The sequence below is a fragment of the Cupressus sempervirens genome, chromosome 3, assembly GCF_028749045.1.
Source record: "Cupressus sempervirens isolate cs-2001-9-10 chromosome 3, ASM2874904v1, whole genome shotgun sequence".
NCBI classification, from domain to species: domain Eukaryota; kingdom Viridiplantae; phylum Streptophyta; class Pinopsida; order Cupressales; family Cupressaceae; genus Cupressus; species Cupressus sempervirens.
Window position 1 is genome coordinate 193227410 of NC_143120.1, and position 22089 is coordinate 193249498.

The 22089-nt window shown below is 33.5% G+C and overlaps 1 protein-coding gene across 2 annotated transcripts in view; it reads left to right on the forward strand.

Annotated features, from left to right (window-relative positions):
• Positions 1 to 21579, forward strand: part of LOC149565469 (zinc finger FYVE domain protein) — a 190501-nt gene extending 168922 nt beyond the window's left edge. For both annotated transcript variants that reach the window (XM_089819008.1, XM_089819006.1), the window contains exon 36: positions 21104 to 21579. In XM_089819008.1, the coding sequence (XP_089675134.1) occupies positions 21104 to 21169 (66 nt within the window). In that variant the 3' untranslated portion in view covers positions 21170 to 21579. The remainder of the gene's footprint in view (positions 1 to 21103) is intronic.
• The last annotated feature ends 510 nt before the right edge of the window (positions 21580 to 22089 follow it).

Here is a 22089-nt window from a genome sequence, read left to right on the forward strand (position 1 = left end):
TAGTAGTAGTCCTTGTTGCCCCCATAGATAAAAAGGAGTTTTGGAAGACAGAAGGATCAGATAAGAAGAAAAGTAATCTGATTTTTTTTTTAAAGATTGAATTTAATAAATAATATTAAAGATAATGATAAATAAATGAATGACCAAATATTAAAAATATTATTTATTTTTATAATATATTAAATTGATATAAATTGATATAATAATAAAAAGGTATATAAGTTGTATAAAGAGTTAATAAGTTTAAATCAAGAATTAAACTTATATATGAAAATCAAGACATATAATAATATAATATGTTATTGAATACTAAGATATCACTACATGATTATATAAATAGTTACTAAGTGAATTATATAGATATAATAAGACAATAATAAATTAACTAATGTGTACATTCTAATCACAATATAATAGATTCTTAACCAAACAAAAGTTATGAATAATTGTAAATCACAGGACATACCTCTTGAAATGCATCCAAATCGTTTTACTATTTTAGTATATAAATAGTTTAATAGAGATTGAAATTAGAAATCTCTAGAGGTGTGCGGGAGAAATTGTGTAGATTACAAATGGGTAGCAAATAAGAACACAAGTCTTATCTCTCATCGATATTTTCTATCTCTTATAAGCAATCATGTTTGAAGTGCAAAAGGATAATGAAGTCTGTTGTCACATGTCAGCAGGTTTCAGGAACAGAGATGAAAATATATAGAGGAGATTCAATGATGACTCATCCATTCTAGTCATAAAAAAGTAGAGCAAGCACAATTAGCAAAAAAATGGAAGAAGAAATAAGTGTGATACCAGCATAATAAGTTGCATAACATTCTATGGAGGGATACACAACATACGCAGTCCACTACATAGTAAATAAATACTATCCACAGCAGTCTGAGACAACCAATGATAACTGAACATTGAAGATTAAATACAGCAAGCATAAGGAAGGTATAATCTAAGTTTGATTCAAGTTCAGAATTTGCAGCAACTTTACATGGTATCAAAGCTCTGGTAGTTGAACCTAGGCTCTGCAAATTAAATAATCAGACTTGATATATATCTAGCATCTTTCTCCTATTTTCAATGGCATACACAATCAGACCCGAGGACAGGTTTGATGGGAAAGAACACTTTGATGCTTGGAAGTTCAGAATCATGATGATTCTTGAAGAAAATTATGTAAAACAATTTGTTGATTCAGCATCCAGACAACCTATAGTCGAACCTCATAAATCTATCTAGAGTAAAGGAAATAGGAAAGCCATTCAAATCATATTAGATGGAGTGAAAAATGATATAGTACCCATGCAAACAAAACATCAAACAACATTTGATATGATGAATGCATTACTAAATGCATATGAGGTTAACAATGCAACTAGAGTTCTCGCACTAAAATGGCAACTAAATCACATACAAATAAAGAAGGGAGAATCAATGAATTCTTACTTCCGAAGGGTTGCTAGTCTAAGAGGTGAACTTGCAAGTATAGGAACCATCATTAATGACACGGAACTAACATTGATGGCTATAGATGGATTACTAGATTCATGGGAAACATTCGCACAAGGAGTAAGTGCTAGAGATAATCTTCTTGACTTCAATAGACTTAAGGGAGATTGTCTTCAAGAAGAACTAGAAATCTTAAGAAAGGAGGAAAATTGAAAACGGAAGATGAAGAACTTCATGTTCTTAATACAAATTCCTAGAAAGGCAAGAAGAAGCATTTCAAGAAGAAAAGGGGTAATCAAAAGAACGACAAACCTAAGAAAGATAAATCCAAAATAAAATGCTTCAGATGCAAAAAGTTTGGACACTACAGATCTAATTGCCCCGAGAATTCTAAACAACAAGTGAACTATACAAACATTACGAAGGAAGAAGATAACTATGATCCCGAGAATCGTGTATTGTATTTGGCACTATCAAATGAAGTCTCAAGTAAAACATGGATGATTGATAGTGGATCATCTCGACATATTACAGGATACAAAGAAGCACTAGACTCTATATCAGAAAAGGTTAATGGCAAAGTCACCATTGGTGATAATTCAACACATTTCGTCAAAAGAATTGGAAATTGCACCTTGAAACTAAAGTCGGGCAGTTCTCTTCTTCTCAAAGGAGTACTCTTATGTACCAAGAATGAAAAGGAATCTACTCTTAGTTACAACACTTGAAGATGGACATAATGTTGCATACATGGATAGTAAAGTCATAACCTGGGCTAAGAACTCCTCATTTAAGAGAGCAAAATTGATTGGTCAAAGAAAAGGGTATTTGTATGAATTAAATTCAGAACCTAATCGACCTATTCAAGCCTTAATTCATTAAGCTCCTAATATAAACAAAATTTGACACAGAAGGTTAGGACCTCTAAATTTCAAAACATTATCAACTATGGAGAAGATGGTTATTGATTTACCTAAATTGAATAAAGATCACTCAAGCATATGCAATGGATGCGCTCTGGGTAAGAACACCAAAAGTCCATTTCATGATAGCACTAGAAAAACTAACAATATTTTGGAATTAATCCACTCAAATTTATGTGGATCTATGTCTGTTCCTTCTCTCAGAGGATTTTGTTACTATATACTTTTTATAGACGACTTCTCTAGAAAAACTTGGATTCACTTCTTAAAATGCAAAGAACCAGAGGAAATCTTGAAGATATTTAAAGAATTTAAAACCTTAACTGTAAACTTATCGGAACATAATATTAAAACTCTTAGGATTGATAGTGGAGGGGAATACACCTTAGATTTGTTTAAAAAGTTTTGTAAAGAAATAGGAATTAAGAGGGAGTATAATGTTCCTTATAACTCGCAACAAGACAAGGTAGCAGAAAGGAATAATAGAACAATTATAGAAGTTGCAAGAGCTATGATATTTGATCAAAATCTAGAATATTATCTTTGGGCAGAAGCCTCTTGTATTGTTGTCTATATTCAAAACAAAAGTCCTCACTCCTACCGTAGAGATAAAACTCCTTTTGAAGTCTTTACTAAGGTTAAACCCAATATAAGTCATCTTAGGATTTTTAGGTGCCTAGTGTATATACATGTTCCAAAAGAAAAGAGAACTAAGTTAGAACCCTCCAGGAGGAAAGGTATTTTTGTAGAGTATAGTGAAACATCTAAAGCATATAGGATTTTCATGCCTGGTCAAAAAATAATTGAACTTAGTAGGGATGTAATTTTTGAAGAAGATTCAGCATTCAAAAGAGCCTTAAGTTCTGAAGAAGCCTCTCCATTACCTAGTTTTGAAAGAAATACTGAATTTGAGTCTTAGAGGGACAACATTGAAGAAATTGAAGATGAAATTCATAATATTAATCTTGAAGAAAAGACCACTTTGGGCCATTAAGACAGTAGAGGAAGCACAAGACTTCATTGCACCATCTGGAACAATCAGAGAAAGCAAAAGACCCAAAAGATTTTCTAATTATACAACAAACATGAATGATTTATCTAAATCAGAACGAACCAATGTTTCAGAAGCTATTAAACATACAACTTGGAAAGGTGCTATGACGGAAGAATACCAATCCATTATGAAGAATGATGTTTGGGAAATTGTTCCTAGACTTGAAGGAAAATTTGTTGTTTCTTCCAAGTGGATATTTAAAATAAAGCGTGCTGCTGACGGTAGCATTGAAAAATACAAAGCCGGATTTGTAGCCAGAGGATTCTCTTAGAAAGAAGGAATTGATTATGAAGAAACCTTTGCTCCTGTTGCCAGATACACCTCTGTAAGAGCAGTCCTAACTATTGCAGCATCAAAAGGATGGAAAGTACATCAGATGGATGTAAAAACAACATTCCCGAATGGAAAGATTACTGAAGAGGTATATTTGGAGCAACTTGAAGGATTTGAAACTCATGATCCTAAAGTTTTTGTTTGTAGGCTCAATAAAGCTCTCTATGGGCTTAAACAGGCTCCAAGGGCTTGGTATGAAAGAATTGATAAGTATCTCACCGGCTTAGGATTCTCCAAAAATGAAGCCAATCCAAATCTATATTATAAAAGGGATAAAGATGATATGGTAATTTTGATGTTGTATGTTGATGATTTACTAATAATAGGTGATGATCATCTCATAGATCAAGAAAGATCTAATCAAAGAATTCGAGATGAAAGATTTCAAACTCCTTTATTACTTCCTAGGACTGGAAGTACGACAGAATTCTAATAGCATTATACTTAATAAAGGGAAGTATACATTAGATACCTTGAAGAGATTTGGAATGTGGAACTACTAGTCTATGTCTTCTCCAATGGAGACTAATCTACATAAACTTAAAGAAGCAGCAACAGAATCACCTTTCGTAGATTCTATTCTCTACAGACAAATGATTTGGTCCCTTATGTACTTGGTAAATACAAGACTTGATATTTGCTATGTTGTTAACGCCTTAAATCAGTTTATGTGTGAGCCAAAGAAGATTCACCTAGTTGCAGTCAAACACATTATGAGATACTTACAAGACACTCTTAACCTTGGGCTCAAATATGAGAAAGTTGACTTGGATTTAGATGGATTCACAAACTCAGATTGGGGTGGAAGTATTAAGGATAGAAAAAGTACTTCAGGATGATGTTTCAGTTTAGAATCAACAATGATACCTTGGCTATGTAGAAAACAGTATTCAGTAGCACAAAGTTCCATAGAAGTCGAATACATTGCAGTAGCGATGGCCTCTTGGGAAGCAGTTTGGCTTAGAAAGTTACCTATGGGATTATTTGGTCAAGCAGTAAATCCTACGATTATTCATTGTGATAATCAAAGTTTCATCAAGCTTTTAGTGAATCCAGTTTTCCATGACAGGTCCAAGCACATTGAAATTTCTTAGCATTATGTAAGAGATATGGTAGATAGGAATACTGTAAAATTAGAATACATTTGCACTATAGATCAGACAGCAGATATTCTCACCAAACTTCTCTCTTGAGTGAATATAGATCACTTCAGGAAAAGACTTAGTATAGTTGAATTGTAATTCATTTGTATTCATTACTTTAGAGGTGACCATCTCTAAGATAATGAACACTTGTACGAATGACATTATGAGAGATGATGATCTCTTAGATAATGTGCTAAACAATAGAGTTCTACTGTAAGATCTAGATGAGTTCAAGATCACATTGTGAAGTGGACATTGCTATGTCTATTAATCACAATTTGGATAAAGGAATTTTTTTATTATTCTCTAAAGTTTATCCTGTGTTCTATTAGAGCTTAACTCAGGATCATGTTGTGATATAGGGATACTAGTACCTATGAGTCACAACTTGGATAAAGGAAGAATTTAATTATTCTCCAGATTTATCCTGTATATTGTATTCTTTGCAATACTGTTATCACTAGTATCAGTGATATGTCATATCACAGGTTTAGTAATATGACATTGTATAATATGTTCAATGATACCGCATTTCTAAGAAGATTCAGATAGATATAGAGTATCAATCCTTGCTTGTTCATTTTAATTGATGTTGCTAGATATGATATCTCTCAGTATGATTATCAAGTTAAGAGGGGGTGTTAATTCTGTAACTTTCAATCATGTGATCTGATTACAGATCGTACTGATCTGATCTTGCATTCAATTGGTCTGAAGTCATTGTCTTATCCTCTTATGGATATTGGCGCCTATCATGGAGTACTAGTTTAAGGACTTACTAATCACATTGGTTAGTTCAGAAACTAATATTTGCATGGAAAGTTGCCGACTATAAGAAGGTGAGTCAAAGGAGACTTTGGAAGGGACATGTCCTTTGTAAGGACATGCCCCTTGATCCCTATATTTAATAAGGGTGTGCTTGAAGTCTAAGGACACACAAGAAACAATAAGTTTGCTCCTTAATCAATACTGCCCTAAGACGACTTGCAGAAGTGAAAAACATTTTCAGAAGTGTATCTCTCAATTCATTCAAGACTGAACATTGAAGATTAAATACAGCAAGCATAAAGAATGTATAATCTAAGTTTTATTCAAGTTCAGAATTTGCAGAAACTTTACACTTATTTATATTCATTAATGACATAAGGCACAACACTAGAGGGCATTGCATAATAGTTTGGTTTCATAACACCTTATTAGAGATATATTGATGATGGAGAAATAACAATAAATAATAGAATACTGTATTCATAGAAGAATTGCAATGACATGGAATAGTGCAGTAGAACTAGGAAAAACTTATGAAAAGGAAATACTATCTAGTCTGATATCAGAACTATGAAAATGAAGAAACAAAGGAACATATCATTATTTAATATCTTCTAAGATCATATAAAACAAAGAAATGTGATATTGGAGACTATTTATATAACAATTATAAGCTTGCATATTTATAAAGATAGGTTAGAGACAATACTGATCACTATATTGAAGCATATTCCTTAGCCCCATAACAAAGATAGCCATAAACAATGTCAATTTTATAAATTATAATTGATTGCACAATTCAAGAACCAAGGAGACATCATTCTAAAGATCAGGTCATTGGAGACAGAGATAAAGGTGATTAGACAAGGAGAAGACTTGCCAAGGCAAGTAAACAAAAAAACTATTGTACTCAAATTGAAGGAATAGAGTTTTATGAGACTTTTGCTTAGATAGCTAGAATGAAAGCGATTAGAATGTTTCTTGCTTTAGTTGCCTGAAAGAATTTCAAAGTATATAAAATGGATGTTAAAGTGTGTATTTTTGAATGGAGTACTCGAAGAGGATCTCTACATTGAACAGCAAGATGGCTTCAAGTTGTTAGATGATCCAGATATGATCTGCAGACTCAAAAAAGCTTTCTATAAGTTCAACCAAGCTCCTAAAGCTTGTTATGCTAGATTGGACAAATGTCTGTTGCAATAGAATTTCAGTTTAGACACTGCAAACACTGGATAACAATCTTTACTTAAAGATTGAAAATGATAAGTTGTTGATTGCAATTGCATGTGCTGATGATATTATATTTAGAGGTGATGGCAACATTTGCAAGTTCCTTGTTGAAGAGATACAAAAAAAAAATAGAATGTTTATGATTGGTGAGTTGTCATTCTTTCTTGGTCTTGAAGTGATTTAGGAAAAAATGGTATTTTTATCTCTCACACCAAGTATGTCAAATAACTAATAAAAAAGTTTGGGATGGAGGATTTTAAACTAGTTGGAACCCCTATGGCTACTGGTTGTCACTAGAGCGAAGATGATGAATTTCTGGTAGTCAATCAGAGACTTTACAAATCTATGATAGGAGGACTGCTGTATTTGACTACTTCATGACCAAGTATTGTACATGCAATTTGTTGGATTGCTAGATATCAAGCTAATCCCAAGTAAGTTGCATGAAATGGAAGTAAAGAGGGTACTAAAATATATGAAAGAGAGTCTAGACTTTTGATTATGGTATAAAGTGATAATGATTTTTATCTAAAAGCATTTACTGACTTATTGGGCCGGATGTGCGGATGATAGAAGCACAAGTGGTGGTGCATTTTTCTTGGGAGATAGGCTAGTCTCTTGGACAAAAAAATGCAAGATAGGGTTTCATTATCTATTACAAAGGCAAATATAGTGCAACAACATCTTGCTATACTTGAGTAATGTAAATGAGATTTACTTTTAAACATACGAAGATGTTCAATGATAAAGTTATTTTAATGATGTGCAATAACCCAATTGCTATCAATATTTTAAAGAATCTGTTGGTGCATTGAAAGACTAAAGCACATTTCTATCTTATATCACTTATTGAAAGAGAAAATTAAGTTGGATTGTGCACTTGGTAAGGAACAAATTGTACATTATTGAAAAGTAAGTTGAGTTGATAAGGAACAAATTGTATATATTTTGGCTAACGCATTAGCAAAGGATACTTTTGAGAATCTTCGATAGAGGTTAGGGGTTATTGCCATTCCTTTTTCAATCTAGATTCATAAGAAAGGCACTCCATTCTAGGAGAATTTTTGTCTATCTTGTGTCTCCTAGAACGATGTAGGTGCTACTATCGAGGGAATAGTGAAGGTTGTGGTTTCCTGATTGTAGGAGAAGAGCTAAAGAGATATAAGCTCCTTGTCAAGAGGAATGGTGTTCATGAAAGTGTTTTGTTCAGAAGAGAACAATATACAAAATATAAGAAAGAAGAGAATTACATAGTAGAGATGTTGCTGAAAGGTAGAGTGATTTAATTAGAAAATCTTTTAGTTTTTGTCACCCTTTATCTTCGATGTCAAAGGGGGAAAGAAATAGAAGTAATGAGTAAGAGTGCATATATTGGGTCATTATCTTTTATTTTGTTGTTGGTGTCATAGTTGGAAAACTTGCCAAGCCTCCCAAAAGTTTAATCGGGAAAAACCCGGCGATTTAAAAAAAAAACTCGGGAAAAACTTGGGAACCTAAAAAACCGCTGAAATTTAATTAAAAATACATTTATTTTGCAAAATTTAATGAGAAGATGCATCTAATAAGTTAATTAAAGACAATACAAAAGAAACAAGCATAGTTTAGAGAACCCAAGTTAATTAGTGGTAGATTGGTGAGTACGCTACATGTTGGGGACTTTGCACCCTGTAGATTGCAGAGTCACCAACCACAAGGAAGAAGAATTTATGAGCAATGAAGCCTGTGTCTTATCTAATGATGTAACACCTAACTTAAAGGTTTGGCAGAATTTATTGCTTAAGTTTAAAGCATGTATTTATTAAAACCAACACTGAGCTTTGATCAAGTACAAAATTAGGCCAAATTCCTTAATTTGCATAATATCTATAAAAACCAACTTTAGTTGCAGTGGGTCCCTCTTCACTGACCATGATCCAGTGGGCAGATGGGTATTTATGATACCACATTTACAATTGGGTACAAAGCATGGGGTTTTGAAACCATTACAGCTGTGAAAGAATGAGACCTCTTGTAGGTGCATTAAATGATGTTATTTATATTATGAAAGAGTTAGGTTTCTTGAGGAACACTAGATGGTATGTGGTAGATTCAGGACAAAAATACCTAAAAAAAAACATTTCTTCAAACTTTTAGACACAAGAGAATAAGGGAATAGTGAGTACAAAGTACGATGCCTCCTTCACTAGACGACTTCTATTCTAGTGAAGCATGACTCAACTTTACAATCAGGGCTTCTTGGTGCTAACCCCAACAAATAAGCATACAGTGTATAGGTGCTAAACTATACAAATCACTTTTTGCCCTTTTTAGCTGTCACAGGCTGCAGGCTAGTAAATTGCGAGTTTTAACCAAAAACTCGCCGAGTAATCGCCGAGTAATCGCCAAGTTTTTGCCTCACTGCCGAGTTTTTCCAACTGCGAGTTTTTCTGGGATTTACTCGCCCAGCTTAAGTACTCGGCGAGTTTTTAAAACTCGCCGACTAATCTGCGAGTTTTCCATCTATGGTTGGTGTTTCCATCTGTAACAAAGGGGAAGATTGTTAGCATCATGGGTTCAACATTGTCATTGATGACAACCTAATGCAAGAAGTATGAGAGTTGTACTTGATGCAAAGATGTGTAATAGTTGTACCTGATGAAAGAGAAATATGAGAGTTATACATGATGCAGAGAAGTATGAGAGTTGTACTTGATGTAGAAAAGGAGGAAAGTTGTGTTATGAGTTATTGACGTATGCAGGAAAGAGAATATGATGGATGATATGCAAGAAAGAGTATTTGAAATTTTATATAAAAGAGTACTTGAAGTTTGATATGCAGGAAAGAGTACTTGATGTGCTCACATGATGATACCAAGTTATTATGTGGCTTATTCGGAAGATGGAAGTGTGGAAAGTTAGAATATGTAGGAAAGAATATTTGAAAACCTTATTGGAGAATGCTTTACATTCTTCCACATAAGAAGTTGACAACTTGCGTTTTGGTTTTGAAATGTATCATTTTTGATGTTGCACTATCATATTTTTCAAGTCCACAAAAGTTCAGAGGAAGAAGTTGTGTTTTTTTGTTTGCTGATAGGAAGGTTGGCTGTCAAGAATAATCAGTGCAAGCTCAAAGAATGCTTTGCATTGCTCCACATTGGTATCTCAGGTTTTGCTATTTGGTTGACATATTTTTAATGTAAGTGCAGTGTTCTAGTTTAGATATCTTATGGTGCTTTGCTTTGCAAGTTAAATTATGTTGCTCTAAGTGCGTCATGGTTGTCTGTGTTGGTTTCCGGCCGACTCAAGTAATTTTGATGAACTTATTGATCCATATATGTTTGAAAGAAGAGTTAAGAGTTTGAAAGCAATCCTGGCATGGTGTGTGGTAGTTTGCATGGCATCATGTGGATTCAGAGTGTTTTTGGGCCTACTTGCTAATATGCTTTAATTATTTTTGACATAATTCATTTAGTTCAGGCTTTAAATTTGGTTGCAATATTTGCATGTTGATGTATTTATTAATGGGCGGTGTGTTATGATTTAAATTGCCGCCCTTCATCCCTTGGGGTGAATTGCATGGAGTATTTGTGTTCATGGTGGCCAACTTTCTGTAGACATTGTTTATATTTCTTGTAAATGATGTTATTATGTTTTTGATGATCAAGATAGTATATATATATGTGTGAGAGGATGAATTTGGTATGGAATGGATGTGAATTGTGTATAGATCAAATGTGAAGGTAGAGTAATGTGAATAAGAGAGATTAGAGGTGGAAGGTGCAAATGTGACAAATCTATTGCAGTGTTTGATTAGGAGATCCTAATCTTTTTATGTCATCATTTCACTATACCTGCTAGAAGATTGTGTTCTCTTTTGGCAACTTGTGCAAATCTGTAGCTTGTCCTAAGGCAGTGTCCTTTGGCATGCATATCCTCCTTTAGAGAGCAATGCACTTTGATGAGAGTGATCCTAAAACAAATACTGTAATTAGTTATTCATACAGTGAGTAAATTCTCACCATGGTTTTTCTCATATTGGGTTTCCCATGCAAGTCTGTTGTTCATGTGTGTGTGTTCATTGTAATATCTTTCATTGATGGTTAGTTGGATTAAAGTTAATTGTTAAAGGCATATGACAAAGTGAGTGAAGTTTTTGTGCATGCTGATTTACCCCTCCTTTCAACATACAAAGATGTTCAACAAAAAATAAAAAGGGAAATGTAACAACTCTCAGCCGGTTTAGTTCAAATAAACATTAAATTCCACTTCAAATTGGTAGTTTGACATTTTGTCAAACACTTGGCAAACAAACTCTAATACCCTTGTGAAAACTCCAGCTGGTTCTTACTGACAGTGTTAAATGATATGAACTGATTTTGGAAATTTGTGTTACAATGCTTAGGTTTCTGATTTTGAAATATGTATTAATATCGTCTAAATATATTGAATGCAGAGAGTAAGCAGTTAAACCCATGAATTTGAAATGCAGAGAGCTGGAAGTCTCAATCAATTAATATATTTGCATGTCATTCAAATAATTAGTTTCAGCAAATGATAATTACAATTTGTAACTTAAAGAACTTGGTATAGATGTAGGAATGATGTGTTGACTTCCCAGCTGCTAACATTGCCACTGCCTGGTCAAAATCAGACCTTGAAAATGGGACGCAGACCTCTGGAAATAGTTCACAGGCCTCAAAAACTTAATGCAGCCTGTCCAAACTAACCACAGCTTCCAAAAGTATGATCACAGCCCTTATAGGATGATTCCAAGTGTGAAAAAAAAGTCCACACTCTGCTAGGAATGTGTACGGCAGCCTCACAAATGCACCACACATTCTTAAATGCAGATCGCAGGTGTGATCAATTAATTTGTAGCCCTAAACTCTCATCAACCAGCTAATATCCCTCAGAAAATAACAACTTCTCAACCACAGTAATATAGAGGATAATCAAGAAACAGATTGTTATGTCACAGCAACAATTTGCACCCAATTTCAAGAACAATCTCAGGAGTCAAAACCCTCAGCACTAAATTCTTCTTCGAAAGCAATAGAGAATACAGTCATGGAAGATAATGCAACAAGAACAATTTCAGACTTAACCACAATACCTCAGCCGTGGAAGGCACAATCAACAAGGTTACCGGAAATGCCACCCCCCAACCCTAGACATGCGTATTGCCGTATCTAATACGGATACGGATACAAAACGACACAAATACGACGGAAATTCATTTCCACCCGTATTTTGAAAGTCATCTTTTCCAGATGCGTGCCAAAAACGTTGACTGCAACTTGCTAATTTTTTAGAGCCAAATTTAGGGTAAAAAACGAGTTACCTGCCATTACTGCCGTTTTTTAAAGAAATTAAATGCTGTATTTGGAAACAGCGGATACATATTCTAAAAACAAATGAATCGAACTTCAGATTTAACGGGAAAAAACAGAGAACAAGTCGATATAAATAAATGCTTCAATCGATTGAATAATGAATTGCGATTCGATTTCTCTGGTGATCTGCGTTTGATTGTTCTTGTTCTGGTGATTTGCGTTTGATTATTCCTGTAATGCGTCTCATTTCTCCGCTGAGTGAACGTCTGTCTGCGTGTGCGTCTCTGTCGTTTTCCTGTGTGTGCGTCTCCGTGGTTTTTTGTCGCAACTCAGGTAATGTTTATTTTTTTAAAAATTCGGTTTGATTTTTCATTTTCCCTACTATTTGTCAAGTTTTGTAATTATAAATTATTTTCAATTTTTTTAAATACGATTCTAGTTCAAGTTTAATTTTATTTTTCAATGATAATTAATCAATGAAATTATTATATTAATATGTAGTTTAGAAATTTAAAATTAATATTAATATAATAATTATATTATATTATATGAAATTTAATTTAAAATTAGTTAAAAATATAAATTAAGTTAATATAGTAATTAGTTATTAATATAATAATTTAAAATTAAATTTGTACTACATATTTTTAAATTAAATTAACTTAATATTTTATTTAGTTTTTAAATTAAGTTAAATTTAAAATTATAATTATAATTTTACAATTACTAAATTTTAAATTAAATTTATCTTTATATTGTTATTTATTTTTGTTAAAATTTAATTATTTAAACTTTATAAAAATCATTAAATAACATTAATAATTATATAGATATTTTGACAAAATTAATTAATATCATAAGTATATTTAATTATTATTAAATTATAAAATAATTTAGATTCAAGTTTTAAAGTATATTCTTGTAAATTTAAATTTGAAATAAGAATTATTTGATTTATATTCAAGCTAATCATTTTATAAATTATAATTTTAAATTTGTACTTTGTAAAATCAATGTAAATTTGTTTTTATTTCATAATTTTACTAATTTTTAAATTTTTTTCAGGACCCTAATCATGGCATCATCGTTAGGGGATGTCAAAGCATCAGAAAATGACAAGTGGATCAAACCAAATGCTAAATATCCATTATGGAAACATAAAACCATCATCGAAAAATTTCAAGGTGGCGGAGGTTTTAAATGGAGGTGTCATGAGTATCTAATTGATTATAATGTTTCTTATACGAGGGTTCGTGGACACCTTTGTCACATAAAAGGTACAGGATGTGAAGTGTGCCCTGGACCAAAGGTTGATGGTCAACCAGGGAAGGGATTATCATGTGAGAAGATTGCAAAGTATCAAAAAGAAGAGGACGAAGCTAATAGTCAAGTTCAAAAGTCAACACAAAGGTCAAGTCTCAATAGACCTCCTTTGCATCCAACTTTAGGAACATTTGCTGGTGACAAGAGGCGCAATTTAGGACCTCTTGAAAAGGCATTTAATTTGCAAAGTCGAGAGGATACGGATTAGAGTATTGCACGTTGTCTATATGCGAATGGAATTTCATTTAATGTGGTTCTCTCCCCATATTGGCAAGAGATGGTTAGGTCTATTAATGAAGCTCCAAAAGGATACAAAAGCCCAGGGTACGAGAAGATCTGTACTATTTTGATTAAAGAAAAAGATATTATTGATAGAGAGTTGCAAGTGATCCGAGATTCATGGAAAATTTCAGGGGTTTCCATCATTTGTGATGGATGGAAGGATGCTAGAAACAGGCCACTAATCAATGTGGTTGCAATGAGCCCAAAGGGGGCAATGTTTTTGAGAGCAGTGGAATGCAAGGCTGAAGAGAAAGATACACAGTTTATTGCTAACATTCTAATTGAAGCAATTGAATCTGTGGGGCCAGAAAATGTTGTTCAAGTGATCACAGATAATGCAAAAGTATGTAGAGCAGCCGGGTTGGCCGTGGAAGCAAGATATCCAAAAATTTGGTGGACTCCTTGTGTAGTTCATTCCTTGAATTTGATGCTACAAAAAATTGGCAAAATTCAATGGATACAAAAGATTTATGAAGAAGCCAAAAAAATTCAGATGTTTATTTGTAATCATCACGTGTCACAAGCCATTTATAGACAATTCGCCAAGCTGGAGTTATTAAAGGTAAATTTCTTGTCTTAAAAATTAAAAATATTCAAATGTATTTATGATCTATATGTTTTTAAAAATAATTATTTTTTGATTGAAGGTGGCTGAAACACGCTTTGCCACACACTACATTGTTCTCAAAAGGCTTGTTGATGTCAAACAAGCTTTGAAAAGTATGGGGATTAGTGACATATGGGCAGTATGGAGACAATCACAAACAGATAGAGCAAATAATGTAAGGACATTAATTCTTGAAGAGGATTGGTGGGCTCAAATAGATTATTTACTATCTTTCACTGAGCCAATATACACCCTCATTCGTCGGTGTGATACTGATAAGCCAATATTAGGTGACATCTATGATTGCATAGATACAATGGTGGAGAAAGTTAGAGATATTATTATAGCAAAAGAGCAAGATCCCTCTGAATTTTTTTTTTAAGCAAATATATGAGGTAATAAAAAAGAGATGGGATAAAATGACAACTCCTTTGCAACTTTTGGCATATGCTTTAAACCCTAAGTACTATCATGCTGATATGTTAGCATTGCCAAATGGGACAGCACCAAATAGGGATGTTGAGGTTGTTGAAGGATATAAACAAGCTTTCAAGAAAATGTTTACAGATCCTAGAGTTGCTGCAGAGATTCGAGATGAGTTTGGGACATTTGCTTCCTCTGATGGAACTTATGCAGATTTTGATGCAATGGCAGATAAAAAAGAAATGGATCCTATAAAGTGGTGGAATTTCCACGGTGCCTTGACTACACATTTGCAAAAGCTAGCCATCAAACTTCTATCACAGGTTTGCTTTTATACTAATTATTCTAATAAGAATTATTTCTTATTTCAATTTTATTTGATTGTTTGTGTCTTTGTAACTTATAATATAAACACTTCTATTGCAGGTTTCTAGTTCTTCTGCATTTGAGAGGAATTGGAGTACATATGGCTTTATCCATTCTGTGAAACGAAATAGGTTGGCAGCCAACAAAGTAGAGGATCTTGTCTATGTGCATTCTAATCTTCGTCTATTGTCACATTCCTCCACAGACTACATCAAAGGACCCAATAAACTTTGGGATGTAGAACTAGAGATAAGTGACATTGATGTATCCATAAATGCATCGACACATCTCAACCTCAATTTTGACAAAGTCGGAGGCTCCTTAGGTGAATTGTCAACGGGTTCTGAGAATCTAGGTGGTGGTCGCACATGATCCAACTATCCTAGCTCTTTAGATAATCTTGATGATCTAGATCTCGAGTTTCAAGAGAACAGTGATGATATTTTTGATAGCATGTGATTCTACCAAACTATTAGTATTTATGTATTTGAATCTCGTTTTAAAAATAAAACTATATCTAACTACAGTATTTTGGAATATGTCGCAATTATGCGTTCATAATGCTTTGATTATAATGAAAATCTTCTTTAATGACTTAGAAAATTTGTTATATATATATATATATATATAAGTGTTTTATGAATGTTGTATCTTGCCGTTCCCAAATGAGAGGTCTCAAAAAATAGCCGTACTTGTACCCGATACCATTCCCGTATCCGATACCGTATCCTTGTCCATGCAACCTTGACAATCAACGATGAGTACCACAAATCAAACCCTTATATCTCAGCAAGGGCATAAAATCATCAGACTTAAAAATGTCACCAATACAACAAAGAAAATAATATTCAATCAGATGCTTTACTCATCAAATAGTCTCATATTTATAATCTCCAAATGGCACAAAGTTTCCCAAATGAACTTCACTTAGGAAGCTTCCCACATATAAAATTAAAATATAATAAAGTGCCATTATAAACTAATTTATTAATTACTTTTGGCTCCGAAAATGACCTTTTTCACCATAACTTACAATTCTAACACGTAAGGCCACTGTTTCTTGTTCCCATGATTTAAACTTTTCGTCCTGGTTCTAGCATGCTATGATACTGAGGTGACCAACCAACAAAACTATCAAAAATAACAACCTCAACGTATTGATATGAATAATAATAATAATTCGCTCGTCTTGCAAAAACAACTAAAGAGGCATTAGAACCAAAATTTGACAACACCAAAGTGATCCTGATGATGAATGAACTTGACGAGGTGACTTACTATAAATAGACACTCCTTCCAAGATTCTTGGAGCTCAAGCCGGAAGCCTGAAAAAAAATTGAGAGGATCCTCCAACTCCTCTAACTCAATTGAGCTCATTAGAACCAACAGATTGACTTACTATAAATGGTAAGTCCCTCAAACGGAGCCAAAACACACTATAGGCTATTGGAAAGCCTATAACCACACAACTGAGACCCTCAAATCCCACTGTTAGCTCACGAGGGTCACGATGGTGAACTGACTTGGCCAACTGCAGGAACTTGCTAAAAATGGGGACATTATAGGAAAAAAAGGTGATATAGTTAAAATTTGATAACTCAAAGTAAATCAACAAATCAAATATCAAGATTTCTTTAACTTTAATAAATCCAACTTGGAGTCATCGAAAATGGCTTTATGGCTTTATGGTATATTGTTGATTTTCATAAACATTTGAGTCTTAATCTCAATGTGGATCTCTTTGATATACTTGATCTATCAACCATTCTTATTTTTATTTCCAAATTGAGTAAGTAGAGCACACTTGGTGTCCAAAAGAATTGCCAATATTTGTCTCCACCTGTAAACTTATCTTGTAATTTCAAGCGTTGTCAATTATGGTGTGGAGAATGTTTGAGCACTGTCTATTGAGTCTTCGATGATGTCAGCATGAAGTTTGTGTCCTTTATTTGCCTTTCATAATCTTACTTTTAAAAACGTTACTCCTTGAGGAAGCACTCAATAAAATTAATGGAGGACATGCTCTCAAAAAACCTTTATTCCATAAATAAATGAAGGGCATTCCCATTTTGACCCCATGAAACCTTGATTGACCACATAGATGTCACTTAGAAATTTCTTTACTTTGTCAATATGGGGGCACATACCTTTCTTAGCTAGGATCTATATAATTTGTTGGTTGTACTAACCCTAGATGGCTATATCCTTAACAATCATCAATTTTCCTTTGCTAATCAATACTCTAACATTTCGTCGAACATTTGGCAGTCTTTATTGTTATTGTTGCAAATTTGATAATCTAATTTTCAAAATTACACTTTTTAATGCAATTGGGCAGTTAAAATTTCAGATCAATTTAATACTAAGAAGTTTGTATGAATGCCAACATTAATTCATAATTCTGCCCTACGAATTGTGCAATTATATAATTATGAAAGACAAAGGATTTGCTCCAGCTTTAATTCATTACCAAAAATGTTTCAAACAAATAGTAGCAGCAATAATATATTAAAATGCCAAGAACCTGGAAATATAGATTGACTTTGACTTTTAATTTGCAGTCCAATGTGAATCTACAGCAGGCCCAATAATATATATCGCAGGCCGTATAAATTGAACACAACTCTTGAAATTGTAACACGGCCCCTTAGAAATGTCACATAAACCCTCCTTGGCTGAACATGACCTTGCAATTGATAAATTGCTGCCCTATAGTGAAACAATAGCCCTCTAACACTTGGATTGAACTCACAGCCAGGATGTAGAAGCATAAAATTAATAATTCAGCCTTCAATTCGTTCTCCAGAATCCAGTCTTCAGCACTTGTTCAATCAACTTCTCAATAACAGTAGATACAGTAGAGAAGCAATTACAATTTGCTTTGCCTCAACAACAAATTGCAAGATAAACTCATAATCTAACCTTATACTTCAGTAAGGGCACAAAACTACAGACTCAAAATTGTCACAAAGACAAGCAAAGAGATAAACAACTAATCGGATGCCTTTCCCATAAAATGGCCTTATATTTATAATCTCAAAATGGCACAAGTTTCCCAAATGAACTTCACTTAAGAAGCTTCCCACACACAACATTAAAATATAATAAAGTGCCATTAATATAATTTATTAATTGCTTTTAGCTCCAAAAATGACCTTTTCCACCATAACTTAATATTTTGAAATGCAACGCCACTGTTTCTTGTTCTCACGATTTAAAACTTTTCGTCCAGGTTCCAACGAGCTATGATTCTGAGGTAACCAACAAACAATACCAACAAAAATAACAACCTCAACATATTTAAATGAATAATAATAATTCACTCGTCTTGCGAAAATAGCTGAAGAATCGCCAGAATTGAAATCTAACAACACCAATCCTGTTGATGAAAGATGATGAATGAACTTGACGGGGGTGACATACTATAAATAGATGCTCTTTCCAAGATTCTTGGAGCTCAAATCGGAAGCCCGAAATAAAAACTGAGAGCATCACCCAGCTTCTCTAACTCAACTGAGCTCATTGGAACCAACAAATCGAGTTACTATAAATAGTAGGTCCCTCAAACGGAGCCAAAGCACACTGTAGGCTATTGGAAAGCCTATAACCACACAATTGAGACTCTCAAGTCCTACTATTAGCTTATGAGGGTCGCGATGGTGAATTGACTTGGCCAACTGCAGGAATCTACTAAAAATGGGGACATTACATTAGTGTTCGATAAATTGATAAGTGTTCTTTTCAAATATAGCAATCTCACAAGGTTGAAAGGATGCCCATCAACATAAATGAAATGAGCAGTGTGCTCATCTATAGTGCTTCTTGTTTCATTTTGATATTCTATTTCCAATGGGCCACTTTTGTTGGAAGTAAAGGGTTATTTCATTTTTATGGGAAGATGGTGTTGCAGTCAATAGATGTGCTATAATCTTAGTTACTGGATTTGTGCCCTAGAGGCCGGATCCGAATCTGGATTCGTGTTGATCTGTGTAAGGATCTTGCCTGAATCAGCATGAGTCCAGCAGGAATCCTCAAGGATGGGCTGTGAATCCGAAAGAAGCCATTGTGTAAAACAAGGATCCTACTCGAATCAACATGAATCCAGCACGAATCCTCAAGGATCAACATGCAGACCAAGGTTTTAAGTGGGTCTAACTTATTTAATGACCTTTTTAATAGCTCTTTTGCTTTCTAACCCTAAAACGACCCTTTTCTGCAACATCCAAATGCAGTTCACCTCAAATTTGCTCTCTATTTTGCTCTCATTGTATATTTCTCTTATATATATATATATATATATATATATATATATATATATATATATATTCACGAATCCTAATTGAGGAAAAAAAATCGCGAATCCACAGATCTGATTCACATGCCCTAATTAGATCCGTATCCCAAGTCAATAACTAAGGCCATAATCATTATTGACAAAGAAAAAGACAGCCTTGGAAGTGGTTTATATGATCTTTTCTTTCTTGAAGGATGGGATTTGGATTGTGCTCTGTTGTTTGTGCCTTTTTCTTCTTGCTCTTTGATATATAAGAGAATTTGCTCCTTTTCCCTTGCAGGTCCTAAGTGAATTTTGATTCCTTACCCTGCATTGCACAAAAGTGAACTTTCATTCGACTATATGAATCCATATACTTGTTATGGTATTGGTTGTAATGCAAAAAATAACCTATGCCATCATGAAGGTACTACACAATCATGGCAACACGTTGCCAAAGTGATAATTCTTGGTCAAATTGGAAAATTCTTTCTACCCTAGGCCTCTTAAACTAGAACCGTCAGCCATTATAAACTGTATCAATACCTATGCCTTTCCCAATAAACAAAGATAAAGAAAACAGGTATAAAAATGTATTGATATGCTCCACTAATATAAGTAATAAATATTAAAGCAACAATAAAACAGACAATCTCACGACAATACTTTATTAGCTAAGTTACTCTAAATTTTCTTCAACATTAGAAGCTAGTGTAGAAAGTAAGATAAGTCCTAGCATCATAAAGTTTTCTGCTTCTTTTTCCCGTTCTAGTAGAAGAGTGGATCAATTTGAGTTTTGATATTTGAGTCCTTTTATAGAATATCATTTCATTTTGGCCAATATATATCTGACTTTTTAAAGTTGGAAGAATACAGGAATTTCTATTTTAGTTTTGAGGAGTATCTATGGATGCGGCTATCCTCCCACAAAAATGTACAGTTGACCAATTTTGCAAAGATTGAAAACATCATGGATTTTTTGGAAAATTTCAGCATTTGATCTTCATGATCTGCATAATTTGGAGCTGAAAACAACAAAAAATTTGGAAAAAAATCACTATGTTTTTGTGAATCTGGAAAAAAAAAACAGTTGGTACTTTGTTTTGTTTTTGGTGCATTTTTGTGGGAGATTCGCCTGTCGTAGTATCTACTATCTATAAATCGATCCTGCCAATGCATTGTACACACGTATCTTAGGCTACATCACATTCAAAAGTTGGCGATAGAAAATAGTTCTAGAGGAGGATATGTTTTTATGTACTATAAGTACTTACAAAACTGTTCTCGCCAAAATTTGGGAAGTATCTGAAAAACTCCAGTTTTTTCTTTACATTTCAAGGAAGGTTCTTCTATTGGTGGCATAAATTTTGTAAAATTACAGTCGGAAACATAAGAAGCTGTTACAGATTTAAAACACTTAATGTGTCTGTTTTACATTATCATGAATGTGTAAGCTGCTTATCCAAAAACACCAATGGGAATTTTTTATGAAATTAAGAATGCACAATAATGATTTCTATGTTCATAATCTTTGCATATTTTTTTTTACATTGTGTATGAAAAACGTTTTTCTGATGATCATTCAACTCATTGAGAATTGCAGGCTTTAAAAAGTGGAGCACTTCCGGTGTTGGATATGTGCAAACAGTGGCTGGCACAATATATGTAGCAATAGCCGTAAGCTGGAGGCAAGACGATCATTGTTGTCTTGCAAGTAAAAAATGTCCATTCTGTATTATATCATTGATTTCTTTATTAGTTTTGACAGCGGGTTGAATGCTGGCCAATTTTTTTGTGGAAAATGTAAAGATAAGGTTTACGTTTTTATGTATTCATTATTCTTCACTGTGTTGAGTTCCACCAAAATTTTGGAAGAAAATTACGTGCCAACTTTTGCCTCATGTGAATCAGAATTTCTTTTCATATTTTGGTTCATGTTACTGTATGACTACGAGTAATCCAGCTTATTGTAAAAATTCCAGTGATTTTGTTGAGATGAACAAGTTCATTTACAATGAACTTCTTGATGCATACGTCCAATTAATGACAAGTTATGCCAAGGAAAGGCAAGCAATATAATTTGGGTCCCTGATCAAGTGTTTTAATGGCAGAATCCTCATAATTTTGAGTTTTGTCATTTAATTATACATCATAAGGATCTGTGTTAATTTTTTTTTCTTACAGTATAAAAAAATCCAGACATAAATGCTGGTTTACAAATGTATTGTTTAGCCAAAGCTACATCTCTCATATAAAAAGCTTTAGAGATATATTGCCCTTACATGATGGTCATGTAAAGCAATAATAGAGAGCTCTCTTCAATAGGACCATACGACAAGCGCAAAAATTGGTTACAGGATTAACCAAGGATATGATTAATGACAACTTTTAAATTCATGGAGTGATTCAAAGATATGACTAGTCCCATCTTTAATTGATGGGAAAGTACTAGTAATATGCAAAAATCATGCACAAGCACGAAGTAAAGAGATCTATTTTCAGAGAAAAAATTACATAAACAAGTATGGATTTGTATGCCTATTTAGGTTTGTGAGTGAACAAAGTTCTGGAAGCACTCCCAAATTCTAC